Below are 23,645 nucleotides of genomic sequence, written 5' to 3' on the forward strand. Positions count from 1 at the left end.
AATGGTCCCGCTCTTTTTGGGCTGGCTTTGTTCATGTATAGCTTTTGTAAGTTATGTTTGCAATATTCACATTTTTAAATACTATGCTGTTTTTATTGTGTGCAGTGGAGAAAAAAAAGAAAATGCTTACCAGACTGTGGTATTGGCAATCAGACAAGATTTGTTTGCAAAGCAAATAAATCACCAGGATAAAGTGTGTGTCATCTTATTTACGTCCGTGTTTACAGAATTGGGATCGTTTTCTCTCTCTGTGTGTGTGTGTGTGTGTGTGTGTGTGTGTGTGTGTGTGTGTGTGTGTGTGTGTGTGTGTGTGTGTGTGTGTGTGTGTGTGTGTGTGTGTGTGTGTGTGTGTGTGTGTGTGTGTGTGTGTGTGTGTGTGTGTGTGTGTGTGTGTGCGCGTGCGCGTGCGCGTGTGTGTGCGCGTGTGCGTGCGCGTGTGCGCGTGTGCGTGTGTGTGCGCGCGCGCCATTCAGACACTTTAACATGTATAAATTGAACACACGACTTTAGTCAAAGGGTTTTATTGTAAATTTTCACAGTTCTTAAACTGAAAGCAAAACAATGACAGATTGAGCCAAATATATTTCAATAAATACATACGGCAGATAGTTTGGCATGACACCTTAACGGCTGTATGAAGGAAGTCAGAACAATACTTTCATTAATACTGCTTCACCTGGTGGAGAAACTGCCTGTAGTATATTTATGCAGCGCCCTCTAGTGGTAACCATTGAAATGTTCAACCTTCCCAGGCTTCAAGTGCCTCGTTCCTGCAGTGCAGAAACCTTCACGTCCGCTTCACGAGTGACTCCACTAACAGAGTGACTTCTTTAAGTTTTCTTCAAGGGCAGAAGAGAAGAGCGGGAGTGAGTTTAAGTACAAAAGAAAAGAGAAAGAAAGAAGACGGGAGTGAGGAGATTCGGCCATGAGCGGAGCTATGGGAACTAAAAGTGCACAGGTGAAGTGTTAGTGTGTGTACGAGTGTGTGTGTGTGTGTGCAGGGGGGAGGGAGAACATCGCTGAGGGGAGGACGAGTGTCACTGATGGGACGAGTGTCACAGGCTTTGGCAACACTGCAGTTTGTTGCCCTTCTGCCCGTCTGTGGTGGGGGGGACGCTGATGTCCACTACATTGTTGCCTGGAGACTCATCGTGTGCAGATCGGTCCGCTATCTGCTTCTGAGAGACGATACGATAGATTTCTGTGGGATGACACAAACACATGGATGATTTGATTCGGCCAAAACACTGGATGTATGATTGCTGTGCGTTGTGTGTGTTTAACATTACCTGTTAAAATGTTTTTGAATGCCTCTTCTACATTCGTGGAATCCAACGCTGACGTCTCGATAAAGGAGAGTGTGTTCTTTTCTGAGGTGGGGACAAAGATATGATACGTTTCTTATCGGCATGTTTCACACTGCGAGTCTCTGCTCTTCATCGTTGTCGCTCTCTCTCTCCCCCTCTCTCCACAGCGACACGCCGTAGTGATTTACCTGAGAAGGCCCGGGCCTCGTCGGTGGGCACGGCCCGGAGGTGGCGCAGGTCGCTCTTGTTGCCCACCAGCATGATGACGATGTTGTTGTCGGCGTGGTCCCTCAGCTCCTTCAGCCAGCGCTCCACATTCTCATACGTCAGGTGTTTGGCGATGTCGTAAACTAGAAGAGCACCGACCGCGCCCCTATAATACCTGGAGACAGCAGAGAGGACGGTACTGTTTAGTCTGTGGGATTTGCATTTAAACACACACAAACACACACAACTTTACATACAAAGACAACACAGACACACTCACGCTGAGGTGATGGCTCTGTATCGCTCCTGTCCCGCCGTGTCCCAGATCTGAGCCTTTATGGTCTTGCCGTCAACCTGGATGCTGCGGGTGGCAAACTCCACTCCGATGGTGCTCTTACTCTCTAAGTTGAACTCATTCCTTGTGAAACGGGACAGCAGGTTACTCTTCCCCACTCCAGAGTCTCCTATTAGTACAACTAGAACCAAGAGACAAAGAGGATGTAAAGAAAAACACACTCACTGGTTTGCTGTGTTCAAATTGCACTTGTAAGTCGTAGATGATGGACAAACGCAGTGAATGTTGGTATGTTTCCCTTTCAGAAATTGTGTAGAATTCTTAAATTGTACTTAGGAATGTGAAAACAAAACACAACAACAGCAACTGACTTCTTCGGTCTCTTACATTTACTCCAACTAAGAGAGTCATGAGTACAAAGGAGCAAAGTATTCTAATGAACATGGTTTATGTGACACACTTGAAGGCACCATGAGACTTTCCTGCTCTCTGTGTGACTCAGAAGAGAGTCAGGGGCCCTGATGGGAAAAAAGGCTGCTGTGTTGTAGTTGTGTGTTGCATTCTGATCTTTGGGTGTCAGTGGAAGAATTGTTATCTGCTTCTTCTATAGATCCACTGTGTCGCTGGTGAAAGTCATTGCGAATGTGTACAAAGGAAATCTCCTGGGCCTTTGACCCCACAGGAGGAAGCAGCCAGCGACCTGCTCAGTGGGAAATCTGACTCAACAGTTTCTCCAGGCCTCTTTTTCCTGTTACTCCAGCTCAGTCATCACTATTGACACTGTTTACTGCTCTGTTTATGCGGTAGACACCCATCTGCCATGTTAATGGATCAGTCAAGGGTTAGCGATAAAGGGACATGCCGGGTTCATTTAGCTCACCAGTCTGATGCTGTGAATGTGGAGAAACGCTCAGTAATGTTGGATAAGAGAACTCCAGACTTTTAGTGTGGCTGTATCAAAGCTGCTGTTTAACAGTTGATGTAGTTAGCTTTGCTTTATTTAATGTGTTTATCCTTTAAACCCATAATAGGATTTACATGAAACCTGAGTTTCCCTCATCCACAACGAGGAACTCTTTTTCCTATTACATTAGCTCAAATTATACATTGACATACAATCAGCCTTAGAAGTAGGTAGAGTAGTTTCTTAATACTGTGTTGTATTTTGTGCCGTTTCCTGCATTAAAACTGATCTTCGAAGTCAATAAAGTTCAATTCCATTCTTGCCAAAGTAATCGCTCCGCCCGTTAGCTTGCAGCGCTAACGCCCTTTACTTGGATTGACAGTGAATTTGATGTTTTTATACATTTGTTTCACAGTAAAGCCAACACCACGAACAATGTGACTAAATCAAAGTAACACGGGATTGATTAGAAGTGAAAACACGCGAGCAGACGCGCTAGCAGAGACGGCGGCTCGGCTAGCTGAGGTTAGCTGCCAAACAGCAGCTGATCCCTGAGGGAAACAGCTAGCATGTGGCTACGCGGTACACGCAAGCGTCATGGAGACAATGATACAAACGCGACTTACAGTGTGTTTCTGCTCGTCTTACCTTTGAACAGGAAATCGTATTCATCGTCTCTGTTCCCCATGATTTCAACTGTCTGTCACACTGCGGTGATGACGGAATACACTGGAGCCAGCGCGCTGCAGGCTGCGCGAACAGGACGGTGCGCAGGAAGCAGAGAGGGAGGGGCTCACGGAGGGAATAATAATAATAATAATAATAATAATAATAATAATAAAAATTATAATAAAAATAATAATGTGTTAACACGATAACACAATTTTAAACAATCCCCTCCAAAAAAAATGAAATGAAATAAATAAATTAATAATAATAATAATAATAATTTCTCAGCTATAAAACATGTTTAATAGAATTAGTATTCAATGTATCTTCCAAATGCAAAAATAGAAACTTAAACATCATGTAATGCTATCAAAATGAGACATTCAGTCACTATAACTACTATGTAGTTAACGAGATAATAGGGAGGAAGAAATCATTTTTATACCCATTTTATTGTGAATAAAGTGTGTAGTTCAGTATATATGTGCACTTAACGACGTGTGTCGGTGTGTCCTTGTGGTAACTTAAGACACACGGTTAGTGACAGATAAAGCACCGCCTGTTGACCAATAACGTCATATGGAGAATGGCGTGACTATGACTGCAGGATCTTGTCTGTCACATTTGAGACCGGCAACAAATCCTATCGATTTCCCCGAGGATATTCTTTACCAACGCAACAAATCGCTTGAAGGCAGATAGTTGTCGCTTCACGCGACCAGAACTGCAATCAACACCAGAATAATCCTTAGTTTAAACTGATCACAGATTATATTCAATCAACAGAAATCGAATAAATTAAGTTTTATTTAAAGTGCGTTTTACATTAATGTCTGGGCACACATACAGTATATATTAATGGAAAATAGAACAATACACAAACACAAACACAAACAAACATTGTTGTGATTGCGTAAATATTTTAAATACTGTGAGGAGTAACTTTCCTGTCTGTATTCTATTCCTCTCAGGAATTATTCGCAGTGATGTTCCTCTATGTTCCTTTATTTTGAAAGGTAAACCGCCTGATGGAGCAACTTCCCTTCCCAGCGTTTTGTAGTACTTAATCTCCCAGCATCCTTTGCGGCTGGACGGCGCCGGCAGGATAAGTAGAAACACGCCTCCATCTCCGCCATTTCCGTTGCCGTCTGCAACTGATGCGACCTGTTTGAACTTTTCGAGTTGTCGTTTTGCACTCAACGGAGCTTATTTCGTTAAAAACACGACACGACCGGCGACGAGAACCGAAACAGGACTCGTCAACGCAATTTTAATATAGTAAGACGATAAACAGCATCAGCAAAATGTCCACCGAACAGGCCGAGACCGCTACGGAGAAAGCAGGCCCGCAGCAGCAGCAGCAGCAACCGCCGCCGCAACAGCAGCAGCAGCAGGGGTAAGGACTCCATGTTTCTTTGTTAGCTCATGCTATTGCTATTTAGCCACGGTGATCCACGCAGATTCGTCTTTTTGTAATGTGGCTGACGCTTGATAGTAGCTTAAACTCTGTTACATCACTGTACTTCTCGCGCGCTCATGATGACTTCATTTCGTAATGGAGATGGGAAAACATGCGCGTGTACCGAAATGGCGCGTGGTAACGGGGCCCGTCTATTTACTGGGGCGACATCTTGCTTGTTGCACTAATCTCCACTTAGAAATGGCTTTCCCGCTTGCTTTTAATTTAAAATGTACCGATAGTCTACATTTTTGCGCCGAGCCTTGCGAACTATTTGTGTTTGTCTGTAGCTAGGCGACGAACAAACTGGCCCAAGTTGCATAGAAGCGCGCATTTGCAGTACTATACCCCCCCCCCGCCACCACTCCAGGTTATGAAAGTGGATACTTTCCCATTACTAAGAAGTAATGTATAGAGTAAAGTATGAAACAGATACTTTAACTGTACTGATCAATATAGATTGCACATTTTCCACCGGTTTGTGGGGCCCTTTGTGTATAATTTTTGACTATGAATTTGGTATTTCTACATCCTTTTGGCGCTTCGGGTTGTCGGGACACCATCGGTACAGTAGCAGTGTACTTTTTTTTTTTTAACTGAGAACTGCACTGCATTACGCAAGTCTCAAATTCTTGTCAGATGCAATCTGGTTTTTGAATACGTTTTCGGCGTAAATGGCGCTCGATTTTAACCTTAAATGTGTATGACTGTTTCCATGTAGTATTTTGAAACCCTGGAGACTAAATCAGGAGTTTTTTTATGTACATGTACAGAGAGATGAATGGAAAAGCCAAGCACGAGCCTGCCGCCAGCAGAAAGGAGAGGCCCCCGAAGAGAGGTGGCGGCGGACGATTCGAGCCCTATGGAAACGTCAACAAGAGATACAGCGTGTTTGTCAGCAATATCCCCTATGACGTGAAGTGGCAAGCCCTTAAAGACCTGATGAAAGAGAAAGGTAAGGCGTCTGGATAAGAAGATCAGCTGAGTCCACTTTGGGCATTCCAAAAGATGCAGTAGCAAGGGGTCATTTTGTTTGACCCCTGTGGCTCTTATTGATTGTGGGGATTTGGTCAGGGATTCAAGTTGTACAGGGTGTTGACTGGGAGTCGGTCTGAATAAAAGTTTTGGAAGAGGTCCCTCTTCATGGGCAGTTGCATGTCCAGCCAACTAACTGTGCTGCTGCAGAATTGGCAAAAGTGTCCATGCGGTTCTTGCTGATGTTGCACATGTGTAAACATGTTCCGCCGATGCGAAAATCCAATCGTTTGGGATCACGGGTGAGGTGCAATTTAGTTTTATATGAAAAACCGACAGTGTAATTGCTGTTAAGTTGAGGCATATTAGTCACATTCATTTACACTTAAAGCCTGAGCGTAAACAATTAATTTGTTGATCAAAATGTGTATGAGAATGACCTTGTTGTGCAGCACAACATGAATTTCAACCATGGCTGTCTCTCTCCACTCATGTTCAATATGGAAGTTAAATATGTGAGTTATTCACATAGTGGGAAAGTACTTGTTTAGTAAAGGGACTCTGATATGGTGCATCAGACACAATGTTCTAAACAGGTGTCTGCATTATTAAGAGGCTATCAATCATTTCTTCAGGAGGGTTACATGGCATTCGTGTTGTACTTACTGTGGAGTTAAATTGCATTTTCTTTTTTTAGGTGTGACCTTGACACGCAAATGTTTTCACAGCAGATGTCCATGTTGTGCCATTGACAGATGTGCGTGGGGGATTTCTTTGGGGTACAGGTCTACAAAACAAAGCAGCTTCTTATGCCCCGTCCTTGCCTCCAGAGGTTTGGTCACTGATGCCCATTTTGTTGAACAGACGTGATCTGAACTTAAGGCTTTGCTGTAGTCCATAGTGAGTCAAAAATTCAGATTTTGTGTGTTTCAAGTCCAGGTCCGCTCAACGAACAGATTTTGGTAGATAACGAATTCTGTCCCTTTAGACATTTGCGGTCACTTTGATTATGGATATTTTAAGTGTAGGTTTCCTCTAAGGCTCGGTTGTTGTTCAAATGTTTTGATGCAGTAACTTGAGGGGTAAAAGGCGATATTTGCGAAAGTATAAGCAGGGCTGCAATGAAATCGGCTGAGGCACTGAATGGGCTTGGAAGACTTGAAAATGTCATTTGGTCCGTTATCCTGGTGTAGAAGGTGGTCTTTCCGGCACTATATCCAAATAGGACGGTTGATAGCGATTCAAAATGTTGTTTTCCTCAGTCTATTTTTCATGGTGTTTCGGGATAATTCCAACAAGGTCGGGCTAAGAAGTCTTCATTTCTAAAAAGACACAAGCTTGCTTTTTGTAGACCTGTACCATATTGTGCTGCAGCTGAGGTGCTGGGGGAAGGCTCGGGACTGGCAGTCTGAGCCCGCTGTCACCGGCCGTCCTGCTTGTGTTTCTGCTCTAAACCCCCATTGTTCTCTCGGCTTCTCTCCCCTTGGTGTGTGTCGTCTCTGGAATCTGATTTGTAGTGGGTGAGGTAACGTACGTGGAACACTTAATGGACGCAGAAGGAAAATCGAGGGTAAGTGCAAATACATACAAATAAAACATCTAAATAGTCCTAGACAAACTTGTGTTTGTCAGCTTTGGTTTCTTTTATTTTTCACTGTTGGGGATTGTTCAGATTCAGAAAAGCGATGTGTCAGGTGGTTGACATGCCAGAGGAGTGGTCTATTTGGTGTCGTCTGTGGCACTCAGGTCATCCCAATGGTCCGATGCTTTATAATCAGGATTTCAAGTTTCTCTGTAGCCAATCCTGTGGGGTTGCAGTAGCTGCCAATGTCCTCTTTGGTTGTTGGATTTGCTCTTTACGAACTCTAATATGAGGTCTACTTTGCAAGAGGTTGCAACAAGGCTGTCAGATGGTGGTTAAGAATAATTCATGTCGTAGAATTGCCGTTATTTCATCTACGTCCAATATCTTAGTAGTGGGAAATCCTGTATCAATGTGGATTTTCTGAGTTTGGATATTGGGAAATGCTTAATATTATCCAAACCTGCCTGCGATGTAATGGTGTCTGTTGGTGATGTGAAATCTTAGGTTTTAAACGTTATTGGCCTTACAGGTCTAAAAAGTGAGTCTGATGTGTTGTTGAAATATTGATAATTGATTGCATGACATTTTGTGCTTTGCTTGGTTTTTGTGCCAACTTAAACCTCCATCTTGTTGAGCCCATGGCTTTTAGTAATTTGAACTTATTTTTCTCCTTTGGTCCGGCCTGTTGTGTTGTCTTCAATCAACGAAGGGTTGTGCGTAAGTAGTTTTCCAATACTTCATTCCCAATTGTTTGGTTTGTTTCTGCCCTTATTGACTGACTGATGGAAAGTATTGCAGATTTACATTTCTGTATTCTCCAATGTGTTTCTCGCTTTCAGTGTTGTTGAGTTTAGAACTGAAGAGTTGATGAAGAAAGCGGTGGAGAAGGTCAACAAGCACAACTTGAATGGTCGGCCACTAAAGGTCAAAGAGGTAAGGTCACAGTGAGAAGTGTTACCAAGACCCTGAGGTCATTTTGTTTGTTTACATCCAAAACTCATATTTCTGTTGTGAATTTTTTTTCCCCAGGACCCCGATGGTGTGATTGCCCAGAGGGAAATGAACAAAGGACATGGCGGTGGAGGACCCCCAGGTGCCCATGGAGGCATGGGTGGCATGGGAGGAATGGGTGCCATGGGCGGCATGGGAGGAATGGGTGGCATGGAGCGCATGGGTGGTATGGAGCGCATGGGCCCAGGACCAAATGTCCCCCCAGTCAATATCCCCCCCAGTCTGATGAACAACCCCAACATCCCCAGTGAGATCATCCACGGCCTGCAGGCTGGCCGGATCGGCAGCACTGTTTTTGTGGCTAATGTAAGTAACCGTAGTTTTTAGATATTTTTTCCATTTGTAGCACAGAAACTACAAGACCGATGAAGCCGTTTACTTGCGGTGTGGAATATACATATGCATACGAAAAGGTGTTTCATTTATCTTTCCATGTGGCTTCAGCTGGACTACAAAGTGGGATGGAAAAAGCTGAAGGAAGTGTTCAGCATGGCTGGCATGGTGGTGAGGACTGACATCTTGGAGGACAAGGATGGCAAGAGCAGAGGCATGGGCACCGTGACCTTTGACATGCCCATCGAAGCAGTCCAAGCTGTCTGTATCCTTTCAAAATGATAAATGGATTATTACATGTTACCTGTATGTTTATAGATACAGAATCGTTACATTGTGTCTCTGGTAGCTTTCCTTAATGATTCCCAGCTATGTTTAATGGACAGCTGCTGTTCAACAGGGTCATGCACGTCAAACTGGTAAGTGGTCTAAATCCCACCTTATGAGTGGCCCTTCATGATCTATGGCCATTGTTTAAATTCTTTTCTTTAAATACTTTTTTATGCTTTTTCAGGATGAGAAGTCTCTGCCTAAAGATTTGGGACAACCTGAGAGACCTTCTGCTCTTCCCCGTAAGTATATAAACCTGCCTTCACTGCTGTAAATGGTCGTCTCTCTGGGGACAAGTTATTTCATGTTTGGACACCGACACCTTATTATTTGTACCTCTTTCTCTCCCAGGTGGCCTGAGTGGTATTGGTCTGGGCTTGGGGCCCGGTGGCCAGCCCATTGATGCTACCCAACTCAACAGAGGAGGCGGCGGTGGTGGTGGAGGTGGAAGCCAAGGGATGGGCAACATGGGTCCTGGAGGTACACGTCGTTTTTTTGTAAACCATTGAGTATAAGACGTTGGTCTAGTCGGTGTCGGTGACTAATCGTTACTCTTTGTACTTGCAGGAATGGATGGAATGGGTTTCGGCAACATGGGCGGTCGAATGGGAGGTAGGTACAATCTCTCTTTCTGGTGTCATCACCTTCTTGCTCTGGCCCAAGTTAATGTTTACTTCTCCTCTGTAAGGAATGGAAAACTTTGGAGGGATGAACAACATGGATCGTTTTGGCTCCACTGGAATGGGCAGAATGAACGGTAAGGACAATGGGGTACAGGATTCCAAAGCAGGCGTGGAGCATTTTCACGTTTTGCTGGATGTTTCTAATGGTTTCATCTCTTGCATTGTCAGAGATGGACCGTGGGATTGGTGGTGCTTTTGACAGGGAGTTTGGGCGAAATGAAATGGGAATGTCTCGCAATAATTTTGGAGACTCCTTTGAAAGAGGAATGGGTTAGTATTTTGGGATTTTGTTTGTCGGCTCTCCTGTGCCTCAAATACGATCCGACAGCCACAACGGTCTAGGCTGCTGATGTAACCCTTTGTTTATCGTTGAATTGTACAGGAAACTCTCTTGGTATGGACCGCATGAACTCTGGAATGGAACACCTGGGAGGCAGCATGGATCGCATGTCGGGCATGGATCGCATGTCAGGCATGGACAGGATGGACAGAGTGTCTGACCTGGACAGACTTGGTTCTGGCTTTGATCGCATGGGCTCAGGAATGGATCGTCTGGGGCCCAGTATGGACAGGCTCGGACCGGGCCTGGACCGTATGAGCACCAGCATGGATCGCATTGGTCAAACTGGGTTTGACCGCTTGGGCCCATCTGGTCTGGATCGCATGAGCACTGTTCTGGACTTTGGCTCCTCTATGGGTATGGATCGCATGGGCAACACCGGGATCGACAGAATGGCTACCAACTTTGACCGCATGGGCTCATCTGGAAATCTGGATCGCTTCTCCTCTGGAAACCTGGACCGCATGGGCTCTGGCATGGATCGGATGGGGTCAGGCAACGTTGGCGGCCAGTTTGACCGTTCTGCTGAGATGGATCGCGGAGGCTTTGGAGGCAATTCCTTTGGTGGAGCTGGAGGCCCTGGGGCCGGCGGAGCCAATGCCCGCAAAGGATGCCAGATCTTTGTCAGAAATGTAAGTGTTCAATCTAGAGAAGTCCTGTGATAAATCATTCCATAACTGTGTTCTCATTTTACATTGATTTGTCTTTCAGCTGCCTTTTGATTTCACCTGGAAGATGCTCAAAGATACCTTCAATGCATGTGGTAAGAACACGCATTACTTCAATGCTCCACTTCACAGCCAAGAGTGAATAAAAGTACCCGTTTCACTTGTCAACATGTTTCTGCATTAGTTGATGTTCACTCCTCTCTCTCTCCTCTGCAGGAATGGTTCAATACGCTGATATCAAGATGGAGAATGGAAAGTCCAAGGGCTGCGGCGTGGTTCGCTTTGACAACCCTGAGACTGCAGAGCGCGCCTGCCGAAGCATGAATGGATACAGGCTGAACGGGAGAGAGATCGATGTTAGGATTGATCGCAACGCATAAATTATTTGTCTTTGATACATCTTACATGTAATTACAACCCCGATGTGGAGATGCCCTGCATCAGCTGAATGACCCATCTACGTATTCACTTTGTTAGCTATTTGTAACGGTGCAAATGTCATTTTAGTTCGTAGTTTGTAACAGTGAAGTTGTTTTAGTTTATATTCTACTTTTTTAGAGACCAAATTTTTAATTTCTTTTCTTTCTGTCATACATCTACTGTCTTTGCCTTTGTTCAAAGGTGTTTTGATAAATAAACCTGAACATTTGGAACATGCTTCATTTTTTTTTTGGGAGAATATCCCAAAAATGCAAATCATTTTAGTGAGACCTTTCACTCTACAGTCTGCACTGACCTGGAGAAGAACTGACAGGCCTGGAGATGTAAAAGGCTCATGAAACTTAAGCAGTATTGTCTCTATAACTGGGATGTCATCACAATATGCTTGCGTGTGTGTGTGTGTGTGTGTATGTGTATATATATATATATATATATATATATATATATATGTATGTATGTATATATATGTATATACATATATGTATGTATGTGTATATATAATTAGTGTTTATAAACAAGTTTTCGGAGAAAATTATGAGTATTACAGAGTTGCAACAGTGAGAAGAAACGGCTCCTTTGAGTGGCAGTACAGTAAGGACACTAGTGAGGTTTTGTCCTCGTGTCCTGTGATTCAGTCCTCGACAGTTTGTGGGGCAGGACTTTAACAATGAAAGCTCAAAAGGTAGTAGCTTACGAATACAGAGTAAACCTATCTCTGACAATCTGTATTCTCATTCTGATCTGTATATTATCTGTAGGAAAAAAGTAAACCGAACTATTTCGTCGCGTGACCTGTGAAACCCCGCCCCCTGAACGCGGAAGGTCAACGCCGGAAAAAGGTCACAGGCACTACAACCAAGATGGCCACCCCCTTGTGTCGGTGTTACCAGGTGAGTGACTGCGCGTAGTTTGTTACATTTTAACATTAACAAGGTTGCTATGAATAATCGGAGGAACCGCTGATTGTATATTAGATCGACCTGTTTACGCCACTGAACGTAGATGAATGTTTGTGGCCGGAATACGAACGTGGCGGTAGCAGGCTAAGCTAACTGTCAGAATGAGCCAGTGAGCCGGTGTTCCATGTGAACTTGTGACCATGTTAACTGGTGACTTCGCCCCAAATTTCTTACTTTACTTCATGGCCTTTTGATTTGTATAAACCTTGGACTTACCGGGAGTGATATAACTTTGTTAGGCTATATTTACATTTAAATATACAAGATTTAACCAACAGTAAACCAACCGATAACACGCTTAGGCTTAACTGTAACGCTGCTTCAGGAAAATGTTGTGACCCATCATTGCCGTTAGGTTTGGGTCTTGACTTTGTTTGTGCGTTTGTTTCTCCAGATATGTGTCAGAAGAGGTGTGTTGCCACTGTCCCCATCGTCCTTGCTGCTCCTTCACAACACACCAAAGACCTACAGGATATGTGGTTCCCTCACAAACACACAGGTACGCTTCTGCCTCTTCATTGCCCACCTCTACATTGACAGCAGCCATATTTATAGGTTCTCGTTCTGGCTCTGGCTTGCATTGGCACACACTTCCTCTAATCTTGGGGTCAAGCTCTGTGGATGGGTCTAAGTGAAATTGAAGGAACGGCGGCGCTGCTAGAGGTGTCGCTTTGTTCTTTCAAAGACTTTAAGATAAAAAAGAAAATGCAGTCAGCAGTTCATCAAAGCATTACAAAGACTCCGAAGTGAGAGGTGGAGATAAGAGGACAGTCTCTCTCTTAGGATTGTATTGAAATTAAGAGCGGTACTGTGAGTTTTAGCACACATCCAGCTGGACTGACAGAGGAGTGAATGTGGCCCTGTGTGTCCTGCATCACTAATGTTGTAGATAGTTGCCTATGTTGCCTCAGACCCCTCTGCAGTTCCACACTTCCACTTTCCACCTGTGTTTCACTGATGTTGTTGTCTTGAGTTTGATTGAAATGGTCCGAACGTGCCCATTGTGAAAACTGATCTATGTCTTTTCCAACCCCTTATCCCAGGTAAGGTACTTGTCGGGAGAGAAAGGAGCCGGCAAAAAAGGATTCCTGGGAGAATTTCTTGACAACCTGAAGCAGGAGCTCAATAAAAACAAGGAGATGAAGGAGAACATCAAGAAGTTCAGGGATGAGGCCAAAAAACTAGAAGAATCAGACGCACTCCAGCAAGCCCGGAGGAAATATGTGAGTGTGTTTGACCTCACGTCACAGCTCACCGGCTCTTTTTGTTTGAAAACAGCTCACATGGATATCCTTTAATGTCGCACTTGTCTCTGTTGTTTTCACAGAAAACTATAGAATCTGAAACGGCGAAGACCTCAGAAGTGTTAAAAAAGAAGTTGGGGAATCTGTCAGAGACGGTTAAAGAGGTAAAATGTTACAGATGTCTAAACTGGGCTTATTGAACATTCTGCCATTTGTTCAAGTTGATCCATTCCCCCAAAGAAAGTTGTAGATTATTGATGGTGTGTGTATGTGTGTGTGTGTTGACAGGGCCTAGAGGAGGTCAGTCGCACCGACATTGGAAAGAAAATCAAGGAGGGAATCGACGAAGCAGCCAAGACGGCGAAGAGTTCAGCAGAGAGCGTTTCCAAGAGCGGAGAGATTCTGGGGAAGACCGGAGCCTTCAGAGCGATATCACAGGTACACACACACACACACACACACACTGAGATCTGCTTATCCATGAATACCAGGAGCATTTCAGGTTATATGAAACAGCATTTGTATCGGGCTACATCATTGCATGTACGATCTTGTTTATGTGATTTCAGGGCATGGAGAGTGTGAAGAAAGAGATAGATGATCTGGGCCACACTGGACCCTACAGGCCGCCTGCCAGGCTCAGGAAGAGGTCCGAGTTTTCTTCCAAGGGAGGAGGAGACGACGGCAAGGTCTTCGAAGCCAATGAGTACGTGAGACGCTCTGTAACTGCTCCATCTGAAACATATCGTACGACTTATTAACCAGCTGAATCGCCTTGATGTTGCTGGGCTGCGTTGTGTTTACGAGAAGAGAGGAGCTGTATTTTCCTTTCTGTGTCCGCATTAACGCCCTGTGCCCTTTGGCCGTGTGTGTGTGTGTGTGTGTGTGTGTGTGTGTGTGTGTGTGTGTGTGTGTGTGTGTGTGTGTGTGTGTGTGTGTGTGTGTGTGTGTGTGTGTGTGTGTGTGTGTGTGTGTGTGTGTGTGTGTGTGTGTGTGTGTGTGTGTGTGTGTGTGTGTGTGTGTGTGTGTACAGGGAGGCTATGGGCGTGGTGCTGCACAAGGACTCCAAATGGTCCCAGCAGTGGAAGGAGTTCAAAGACAACAATGTGGTTTTTAACCGTAAGTAAACATTTAAAGCTTGATTCACATGTATCCATCTTGACCTTGCACAGATCCAGTCACATGTAAACACTCCCTCCGTATACGCACACACTGGGCTAGATGTACTTTCATTTCACGCCGATTGAGAAAGCAGGACGACACTCTTTATTCTCCAAATCTGTACAATCCAATATGACACTCCTGACCTCTGTGGAGCTGGAAATGTTCAGTTTTTGTCAATATTGCGTCAGAGAGGCAGCTGTAGTTAGTTGCGCTCTTATGTAACTCTGACCAACCCTTACAGTCTTATGTCAACAAAACCTGGTTTAAATTCTAAGTGTAGGATTGCATTCTGTAGGGGATTGAGTGTTGATAATTGATCATGTTTGGACAGAGGAACAAATGACCCCAGTTATACTTCTGACAGACTGCAAGCTTAACAGATTCACGGCGATCCACGACACTAAATACACACACACATTGTTTTGCGTGAGTTTGTGGACTAAAGAGCGCTTACGCTCATTTATCAGGATGTATATCAGAAATGTTGGGTGATTCATCCATCACACAGCTGCTTTCTGCTGAGCCTGAGCCTGAGCCTGAGCCTGAGCCTGCTCACTCTGCTCACTACATGTTTATGTATTGTTCCTGTGGGAATAAGTTTGACAGGAGAAAATATGCTTTCAATGAATTTGGAGAAGAATTGCTGATCACACAGGATTATGGTTCTCCTCGCACTTTAAGGTGTCAAAGTGTGACTCTCTCTCCCTCTCACGTTCACCCCAGGGTTCTTTGAGATGAAGATGAAGTACGATGAGAGCGATAACGCCCTCATCAGAGCGTCACGAGCCGTCACAGATAAGATGACCGATGTGATTGGTAAGAATCTGCAGCTCTTTAACGGCTCTTTGTCTCTGAGGTCTGTTTCAAAATAAACCTTCCTTGTGTTTATTTAGACATTTAATTTCCTGAAACCTGCTCTCAATCTCCGCGTGTGTTTCCTGTCCGGGTGCTTGTGCTCAGGTGGCCTCTTCTCTAAGACGGAGATGTCTGAGGTCCTAACAGAGATCCTGAAAGTGGACCCGTCCTTTGATAAGGACTCTTTCCTCAAGCAGTGTGAACATGACATCATCCCCAACGTCCTGGAGGTACGGTTAACAGAGTTTGTGAATTTTCATTTGCTTGAGCTGCTTTTTTGCTTTGGACAAGATGTTCTCCAACCTGATCTCAAAGTTCTACGCATCAACTGTGACATCATTCATGGTGTTGTTATCCTGGGGTGGTTGGACTCATGACATGGTTGCTAGGGTGGCTCGGTGCGTGTCTCGCCCAGCTATCATTTGGTAATGCAAATAAAAAAGTAAATTTAAATGAAATGAAAAGCATCCGATGCAAATGCCTGAACAATGTCAGGTTTGTAATTTCAATTTTTGTAGTGGGTATTAAAGTGTAGGATGGGAGTTAGATGTGATTAAAACACACACACACACACACACACACACACACACACACACACACACACACACACACACACACACACACACACACACACACACACACCAATTAGATGAACACAGCTGTGGATTTTTACTAAATTAATTTCAGTAATCTCATCTGGAAGCTTGAACCATATGACATCGTTCATGCCTTTGAGTCACAGCCAGTCTGTAACCACATTTGCTTCTTAAAGTGAACTTGCAGGATGACAGGGTAGCAGCTGGCTCCAGTGCCTTCCAGCAGGATACGAGTACTTCTACTGTATTTACTTCTACAATTGATTCCCTATCGATACGATCCATGTGCTGTGTCCCCTGAAGTCACCTTTGTTTGTTCACGTTGGTACCGTACATACAGTATGTCACGTCTGTCTGCAGGCCATGATCCAAGGGGAGCTGGAGGTGCTGAAGGACTGGTGCTACGAAGCGGTACGATCTTTCCCACACTCGACTTAAACACCATGAGATTCTGTCAATGTTTACCTGTAAAGTTGGTACAAATTGGTTCTGCTCGTTCAGTATTTCACCCTGTTGTCCTTCTTTTTGTCCGTAGACATACAGCCAGATGGCTCATCCCATCCAGCAGGCCAAAGCCATGGGACTGCAGTTCCACTCAAAGATCCTCGACATTGACAACATCGACGTAAGTGACTGCAGACCTAATCCAGTCTTGAGTCCCTGGGGTGCTGCTGTATGGAGGCTCAGTCATTTGCACTTCTGTCTTTATTGCCTCATCTGATCTGTGGCTGATAAAACCAAGTGACTTACGACTGAATGCACAAGTGGTGATATCATCATAAATTGACCAAATTGTGTTTTGTGGTGATTAATAATGAGCCCCTCCCCCATGCAGGAGGCTTTGGCAGCACCGTGCTGTCTGAGTCGATCATTTGGTCTCTGTAGACCACAATTCATCCCTGTTGCATTTAATTCGAGCCCCAAATAAGCTTCAGCGTTGCTTGTAATCATGTCTGTAACGGCATTAGCCGACTCTGTGATGTTTATCTTCCTCTTCCAGCTCGCCATGGGGAAGATGATGGAGCAGGGTCCGGTTCTGATCATCACCTTCCAGGCTCAGATGGTCATGGTGATCCGCAACACCAAAGGCGAGGTGGTGGAGGGAGACACAGTAGGTTTTACACACACACACACATGCGCACACACGCACGTGCACGCACGCGTGTGCGCGCGCGCGCACACACACACACACACACACACACACACACACACGCACTGGCATTTGCTCAGAAGCACACGATGACGCGCTTGTGAATCCTTTTCTTAAACTCTTTCCTCATGGCTCATTTATAATTTGAGATCCAGGGCCCAGCTCTTAAGCGATGCGTTATAAATCAGCCATACTGTCCGCTGAAGGCACCTGAGGGACACGTGTGAGTGCTACACAGATCTCTGCTCGGCTCCGTGCGGCTGCCAACAACCCCCCGGTGTTCAGCAGGAGAGAGAATACTGCCAGCAAATTAAATGTGGATGTATCGTTCCTCAGTTTTATGGGCCGGATCCGAGATAATGTCTGGACGTCAAACTACAGACTCTGCCCTTAAGGACGGCTTCCTCTCTTCCACGCCGAGCTTCTCCCCTTCCTGCCTTCTTTGGGTTCAGGCTTTTAAATCATTCTCACCTTTTAAAACCTTCTTGGTTTTAGGGACGTGTGTGTGTGTGTGTGTGTAGAGACAAGGCAGTCGGCCTGTTATTCATTTTTGTAGTTCATTATCCCTGAAGTTAAACGGACATAAAAGTCACCGCTGCTTACATACGGCGAACGTAACGGCTAGAAAGTAAGAGGTATGTCTAGTTCAGCAGTCTGAAAACACGGCGGTGTGTATTTGTCGGCCCTGTGTTTTACAGCGACGAAGCAGAATTGGAACAGTTAAACAATAAGCATGTCCATCTGTTTCCCTCTCCTCTCTCCTCCCCTCCTCCAGGAGAAAGTGCTCAGGATGATGTACGTGTGGGCTCTGTGTCGAGACCAGGAGGAGCTCAACCCATACGCTGCCTGGAGACTCCTGGACATCTCTGCCTCCAGCACCGAACAGATCCTCTAAGACTCACAGACGCTACGGAGACGACACACACACACACAAGCACAGACCTCAGAGGCAATCGGGCACATATGGAGAAGAGGAAGGCGAGGTAGAGATGTGGGACGTGGAACACTTTGATCCCAAATGTGATGAAGTCGTGACGCCTGACGCCGTTTCTGTTACACTTCTGTCGCCCCGGGTTCTTTCTACAGACTGTACCATCTAAAAACATCGACAGCGTTCTCCCTGTGTGCTCCTCTGTGCTCACACTAGGGGGCAGTAGACTCACAACATGCACAGTGCGGCCTGTGGCGGTCCAGAGCAGCCGATGTTGTCATCCAAGGCCATAAAAATTAAATAATTTAGCTGTGTTAATGAACTTGCAAACATCCAGGGATCATTTTGTAGAGGAGCTCCTGACTTTTGAACAGGTGGGCATCAGTCTCCCAGGGGGACTCGATGATGGCGGTCGGTGTGTTTGTGTCCTTACGCTGCTCCACCAGACCCTGGATTGTAATGTGAGAATGTGAAGAAGACTATATTATGCCGTTATTTATGATGAATAAAGATGAGCCCTGTTTTTTCAAATTAGCCGACATATTTTTAATACATTTCTATCAAGGGTAGCGCACCACACACACACCCTGTAGTGGTGAAGGATGTCGCCGTTCCCTCCAGTCCAGGTTTCTAATTATTTTTTTAATTAAATCCTCCTAATAGGATTTTAATGTTTGCCGTAGTATTTCCTTTGGGAAAAATTCTACTTCCGACATCACTTCACACAGTTCATTCTCCAGACTAGACACACACTCGTTGGCCTTGAGTGACATCTGCTCCTTGTGATCTAGACTTCACACCAGCTGTGCAGCCTCAATCACTTTGGTCAGCTTTTAGTCAACACAACATTAAAATCCTACTTTGTTCCATTGTGCGGTTCTGATAGAACTGTCAGTGGGGTGAAGGGTTAAAGGTCACTGCAGTGTGTGTACAGTGTATGCATATGGCCTGCGGGAAACAAGTCCATCTCCAATGTCTCACACGTTCCAAAATCACTGTGGTCCGAGTTTCTACATGTCCAGATGTCTGAACTGGGATTGATGCCAAAGAATGAAGTCAACTGTTTTTTTTCTCTGCATTTTACACAACAACCAGTTCAACTATCTGCTGTCATTCAATGTGATAATAAAAATGGAATGATGATGATGTGGTTCTTTTCTGCTATGATTTAGAATGAGTCATTGTCACTGTGTGGAGTTTGTATGTTCTCAATGTGTTGGGTCTCCTCAGGGTGCTGCAGTGTCCCACCCTAACCACGTGTGTCAGGTTACTTCCTCCTGCCCATGCCCTTGACCAAGGCACTAGACTGTAGGTCAGATGCTGGCCCCCAGGCGCTGCACTGTGACTGCCTGCTGCTCCTAATAACTGCCAAGGGTTAAAGGTAAAGGAGAAAGGTTGGGTTTTGTCCCATCCTGAATACACTGATGATACACTAAGCACATGTGCTCCCTGTGATCAATACACTGAATACGTTGTAATCTGTGTGTGGGGTGTGATCAATTATCTTGATCACACCCCAGTAGCTGTTTGTCACACAGATGGGCCTGCTGAGGACAGCGTGCATGAATCTGGCCGGTGGTGAAGCAGCAGGTACAGAGATGGATGAAGCTTGCACACAGATTCAGCCATGGTGTGTGTGTGTGTGGGTGTGTGTTTGCATGTGTAACTGTACAGTATGTATGACTGTACATCACTTCTTGGATGATGGATCCCCTCTGTTTTGAGCTGTGCTGAGCCTGCAGCTCCATAATGTAGCCCCTCATCGCTCAGGATGCACACACACACACACACACATCCTGCTCTTCAACATGCGCTCACATGTTCAAGGAGAAGCCCCCTCCTGTGACAGTAGGATCTATTCAGAGACATACTGACCCAGAGAAGACTTCACACATGTGTATTATGTGTGTGTGTGTGTGTGTGTCTCCCATAATCCTTTAGATTGATTTGATTTCAGAGTGATTTACATACCTTCCAGACTGCATAAACATCAATTTGCAGAGCCATTAAACTCGCTTTAGATAAGGTAATTCATCAAAGTGAATATCTGAAACGCTTGTTTTGACACAGATTTGATGAAATTATCCTAAATTGGCTGCTCACTTGATATTCCACTCTGTGTGTGTGTTTACTGAGTGGACTATGAATATATTTGTCGTACAGCATGAAGCCATTCTGCTGAATTATCCCATACTGACACAGCGTACCTGTAATGGCAAAACTACCCAAGTGAAAAAATTGGAATATTTTAAATAAATATTTTTTTTAAAAGATTGATTTTTTTTCACTTGGTTAACTTTAGATGTAATATTTTCTTTTTTAGATTAAAAACATATATTTCTCCCCTCCCCTTACTGTACTTGCTCAGTGTTTCTTGCTGCTTGTGCTTTGTCACAGGAAAGTGTGGCTGTAAACACTCCTAAAACTCCTTTTTGAGGGTTGATGTCAAAATGTATGATGTTTCTTTCTGCAGGACCCAAATTATAAAAGTGAGGGATTTAACGTACAGTATTAGATGTACAGCCTGCTTCTTCTCAGCTGAGTTATCAGAGTTCCCCCGCAGGATGATGTATCTCTGACAGATTAAATTACCTGCTTCTAAAAGAATAAATCATGTCCCATTTTTGAGGGAATGTGCCATAAAAATGAATAATGACTAATAATAATAAGTATTTCAATGTGTCAAGACTCTGCATGGAGTTTAACTTGACCCCTGATGGGGACGAGAGTCTGAAATGTTTTTTATCATCTTAGTTAAAGTCATTTCATACACGACCTCTGTGGTTTTAAAGAGGTCTTACTGGTTTATCCCTGGATTTGTCTCTTTTGAATATAAAAATGATAAAATGCAATTATAAAAACTTTTCTTCAGGACTTTGAACTCACAAACTCTGTCAGATGAGCTCACTTCCTCAGCAAGTGAGCTGTGAATGCAGAGTCATCCTGAGATGTGACCCTGGTGTTTGTTTGTCTGCAGGTTTCTCCTCTCACTCTCTCCAGTTGTGTTTGCTCATCTGTGCTGAAGTCGAGTGGTGGGAAATATCGCTGGATTGAATCCCAAAAGTAGGTCACACACACACACTAATGAAATGTATGAATGTATTAAGTATGGTATCTGGAATCAGAGTTTATGACTTGTGACTTGCTCTTCTTGACTTGAGATTTACGTGTGACTTGCTAAACAGTGACTCAGCGTACGGCAGGACATTTTATTTTTTAGAATATTTATTTAAAGTGTTTTTATTTTCCATTTGATTGTGGTAGATGATTTGTTTATAATGTTAACCATAGTTTTCACTCCTGTCAGACATGCTGCTCCTTTGGGGAGGCCGACTCGGGCAAGATGGCCCCAGATCTTCCCACAGTGGAAAAAGTTTCACAGTGCAGTGTGTGGAGACATGTGGGAGTCACTTAACACACCTGAGGCATCCTGGAATGTGACTGAAAAGGTATGACATAACTTCAACCATAACCCTAAAACTAACTCAGAACTGAGATTTATCCAGAATATCAACATCACTGTAGGAAGAGCAAAAAAGTCAACTGAGGGCACATACACGCACACATAAACACAACACGCACTTCACAGAATTCTGGGCCATGTCCCCAGGAAGTAGGTAGAAGTGTCGCATTGACTCTGCCAGTTGACGTGTGAGTGTTGACGTGCTGTTGCATCCTGGTGGGAGCCATGATGGCAGCTGCACCAACACTAACAAGCGGAGTGACAGCAGATCAAGAAGCAAAAAAAGAACACAAACACATCACACGGTGCATGAAACACACTCAATAAGGAATCTAACTGCTAATTATTTTTGGTTGACACAAATCAGACTTTAAAATTTTTGGATTCCGCTCTGTGTTGATTGATGATATAGATGAGACTTTATTATTTCGGAGTGCTTACCGTTAATCATCTTTATTCCTCAAACATGTCACATGTTGCTTGCATGTCATCCTTGCTTTTGTTCAACATCCGCCCCATCTCCTTTCTTCCCTGTCATCCGTCTGATGCTCCATTAACTACGCCGACCTTGAGCTCCCCTGGCATCCAGCATCCTGCGGACGATTTAACCGTTGTCTCCTCGTCCTCTCCTCCTTACAACCAATTATCCATTTTTACACAGTTAGACCCAGAGAGAAATAGACTTCATATGTGCTGTTCGCATATTTGTTTATTGAGTGGGTTCATTCTGGCAGTCAGCATAGCATATAATACATGATTTTGTCAGGAAAGCTATTGTTATTGAAACTGAAAGAGTGCAGATGTGTATTACAACTCAACATGCAATAAAGGCACCTCAATTCAATTTCAATATGCTGCTGTTGTTGTCACGTCATAAAGAATTTCAATGTTCAGTATGACCTGTGTTTTACTGTGCACATGACAAATAAACTTGAATCTTGAATCTTGAATCAAAGTTTAGACAGACAGACAGCAGAGCTCCTTCTCTAAGAGACTGATCCAGCTTCGCTGTCACAATGAACGATACAGGACATCCTTCCTGCCTGCTGCTATGTCCCTTTTACAACTCCTCTCCACTGTCTGAAAGAGAACACCCCCATAGTCTTTGATGAGGCCACATCCCCTCTTTCTGCCCTTTTATCAATATTTTGCATTGTTACTTATTTGTTTTGTTTATTATGACTGTTTTTATATACTTCTGTGTGTGTCACATTAATTTCTCTATTCCAGAGGTCTTCAACAGGGGGTCTGCGAATATATAAAAAAATTGGAAAAAGTTGCCCCCACGGTCATCGTTTTGTACAACTACAGAAAACTTGAAAAGCCCAAATCTTGGATATGGAAGGAGAGAGAGAGCTCAAATTTCAGACACAGCTTCCAGGATGCAATGGCATCATCTCTATGGCACTTCATAGTAACCATGGACCAAATCGGTAATTTCTGTGAAAGGCCCATATCTTGGACAAGGTAAGAGCGAGACCTCTTGAAATTCAACCACATCATCTAGATGGCACTAGGATCATTTGCAGCAAGTTTGGAGTACAGTTTTAAATTTTGGTCAAATTTGGGAAAAATGTCATAGTAAGTAATTAATCTTTTTAGTACCTTTACTCTTTTTAGTAACTTTACTCTTTTTGGTAAACTTTACTCTTTTCTGTACCTTTACTAATTTCTGTACTTTTACTCTTTTCTGTACTTGTACTCTTTTTAGTAACTTTACTCTTTTCGGTACTTTTACTCTTTTTTAGTAACGTTACTCTTTTCTGTACTTTTACTCTTTTTAGTAACGTTACTCTTTTTAGTAACGTTACTCTTTTTAGTAACTGTACTCTTAAGTAACGTGACTCTTTTCTGTACTTTTGCTTTTTTTAGTAACTTAACTCTTTTCTGTACTTGTACTCTTTTTAGTAGCTTTACTCTTTTCTTTACTTTTACTCTTGTTAGTAACTTTACTCTTTTCTGTACTTTTACTGTTTTTGGTAAATTTACTCTTTTCTGTACTTTTACTGTTTTTGGTAACTTAAGTCTTTTCTGTTCATGTACTCTTTTTAGGAACTTTACTCTTTTCTGTAATTT

General features: G+C 43.9%; 3 protein-coding genes across 3 annotated transcripts; 2 read left to right on the top strand and 1 right to left on the bottom strand.

Moving 5' to 3' along the window:
- Window positions 1–505: 505 nt before the first annotated feature.
- Window positions 506–3,482, bottom strand: LOC143003113 (ras-related protein Rab-11B-like). Its single transcript, XM_076153620.1, has 5 exons — window positions 3,362–3,482; window positions 1,795–1,990; window positions 1,496–1,689; window positions 1,290–1,370; window positions 506–1,201 (listed from the first exon to the last, which is right to left on the bottom strand). Exons 1-5 carry the CDS (start codon window positions 3,399–3,401, stop codon window positions 1,056–1,058), a joined length of 657 nt encoding a protein of 218 aa, XP_076009735.1. The 5' UTR covers window positions 3,402–3,482; the 3' UTR covers window positions 506–1,055.
- Window positions 3,483–4,499: 1,017 nt separating this feature from the next.
- Window positions 4,500–11,419, top strand: hnrnpm (heterogeneous nuclear ribonucleoprotein M). The gene is made up of 16 exons (XM_076153084.1): window positions 4,500–4,778; window positions 5,615–5,796; window positions 7,334–7,386; window positions 8,111–8,118; window positions 8,241–8,334; window positions 8,431–8,718; window positions 8,857–9,010; window positions 9,115–9,164; window positions 9,260–9,317; window positions 9,427–9,555; window positions 9,643–9,687; window positions 9,764–9,832; window positions 9,927–10,028; window positions 10,141–10,730; window positions 10,810–10,861; window positions 10,983–11,419. The coding sequence occupies exons 1-16, from the start codon at window positions 4,687–4,689 to the stop codon at window positions 11,144–11,146; spliced, it is 2,130 nt and encodes a 709-aa protein (XP_076009199.1). The 5' UTR covers window positions 4,500–4,686; the 3' UTR covers window positions 11,147–11,419.
- Window positions 11,420–12,037: 618 nt separating this feature from the next.
- Window positions 12,038–18,637, top strand: timm44 (translocase of inner mitochondrial membrane 44 homolog (yeast)). The gene is made up of 13 exons (XM_076153547.1): window positions 12,038–12,097; window positions 12,561–12,665; window positions 13,210–13,389; window positions 13,494–13,574; window positions 13,699–13,848; window positions 13,980–14,116; window positions 14,444–14,529; window positions 15,298–15,390; window positions 15,535–15,659; window positions 16,386–16,436; window positions 16,561–16,650; window positions 17,026–17,136; window positions 17,951–18,637. Exons 1-13 carry the CDS (start codon window positions 12,068–12,070, stop codon window positions 18,068–18,070), a joined length of 1,359 nt encoding a protein of 452 aa, XP_076009662.1. The 5' UTR covers window positions 12,038–12,067; the 3' UTR covers window positions 18,071–18,637.
- Window positions 18,638–23,645: the final 5,008 nt, after the last annotated feature.

This window comes from Genypterus blacodes, unplaced genomic scaffold (genome assembly GCF_046128005.1).
Source record: "Genypterus blacodes isolate CSIRO-AG114 ecotype Tasmania unplaced genomic scaffold, CSIRO-AGI_Gbla_v1 ptg000058l_1, whole genome shotgun sequence".
NCBI classification, from domain to species: domain Eukaryota; kingdom Metazoa; phylum Chordata; class Actinopteri; order Ophidiiformes; family Ophidiidae; genus Genypterus; species Genypterus blacodes.

What these genes read in the sequence shown, in the direction of transcription:
- timm44 (XM_076153547.1), top strand. Translation starts at nt 12,068, where the DNA reads ATGGCCACCCCCTTGTGTCGGTGTTACCAG. An exon ending in AAGGTCTTCGAAGCCAATGA is followed by an intron (nt 14,117 to 14,443) that starts GTACGTGAGACG and finishes GTGTGTGTACAG; the next exon opens with GGAGGCTATGGGCGTGGTGC. An exon ending in TAAGATGACCGATGTGATTG is followed by an intron (nt 15,391 to 15,534) that starts GTAAGAATCTGC and finishes GCTTGTGCTCAG; the next exon opens with GTGGCCTCTTCTCTAAGACG.
- LOC143003113 (XM_076153620.1), bottom strand. Translation starts at nt 3,401, where the DNA reads ATGGGGAACAGAGACGATGAATACGATTTCCTGTTCAAAG. An exon ending in TACAGAGCCATCACCTCAGC is followed by an intron (nt 1,690 to 1,794) that starts GTGAGTGTGTCT and finishes TGCTGTCTCCAG; the next exon opens with GTATTATAGGGGCGCGGTCG. An exon ending in CGAGGCCCGGGCCTTCTCAG is followed by an intron (nt 1,371 to 1,495) that starts GTAAATCACTAC and finishes TCCCCACCTCAG; the next exon opens with AAAAGAACACACTCTCCTTT.
- hnrnpm (XM_076153084.1), top strand. Translation starts at nt 4,687, where the DNA reads ATGTCCACCGAACAGGCCGAGACCGCTACGGAGAAAGCAGGCCCGCAG. An exon ending in GGCCACTAAAGGTCAAAGAG is followed by an intron (nt 8,335 to 8,430) that starts GTAAGGTCACAG and finishes TTTTTTCCCCAG; the next exon opens with GACCCCGATGGTGTGATTGC. An exon ending in GGGTCATGCACGTCAAACTG is followed by an intron (nt 9,165 to 9,259) that starts GTAAGTGGTCTA and finishes ATGCTTTTTCAG; the next exon opens with GATGAGAAGTCTCTGCCTAA.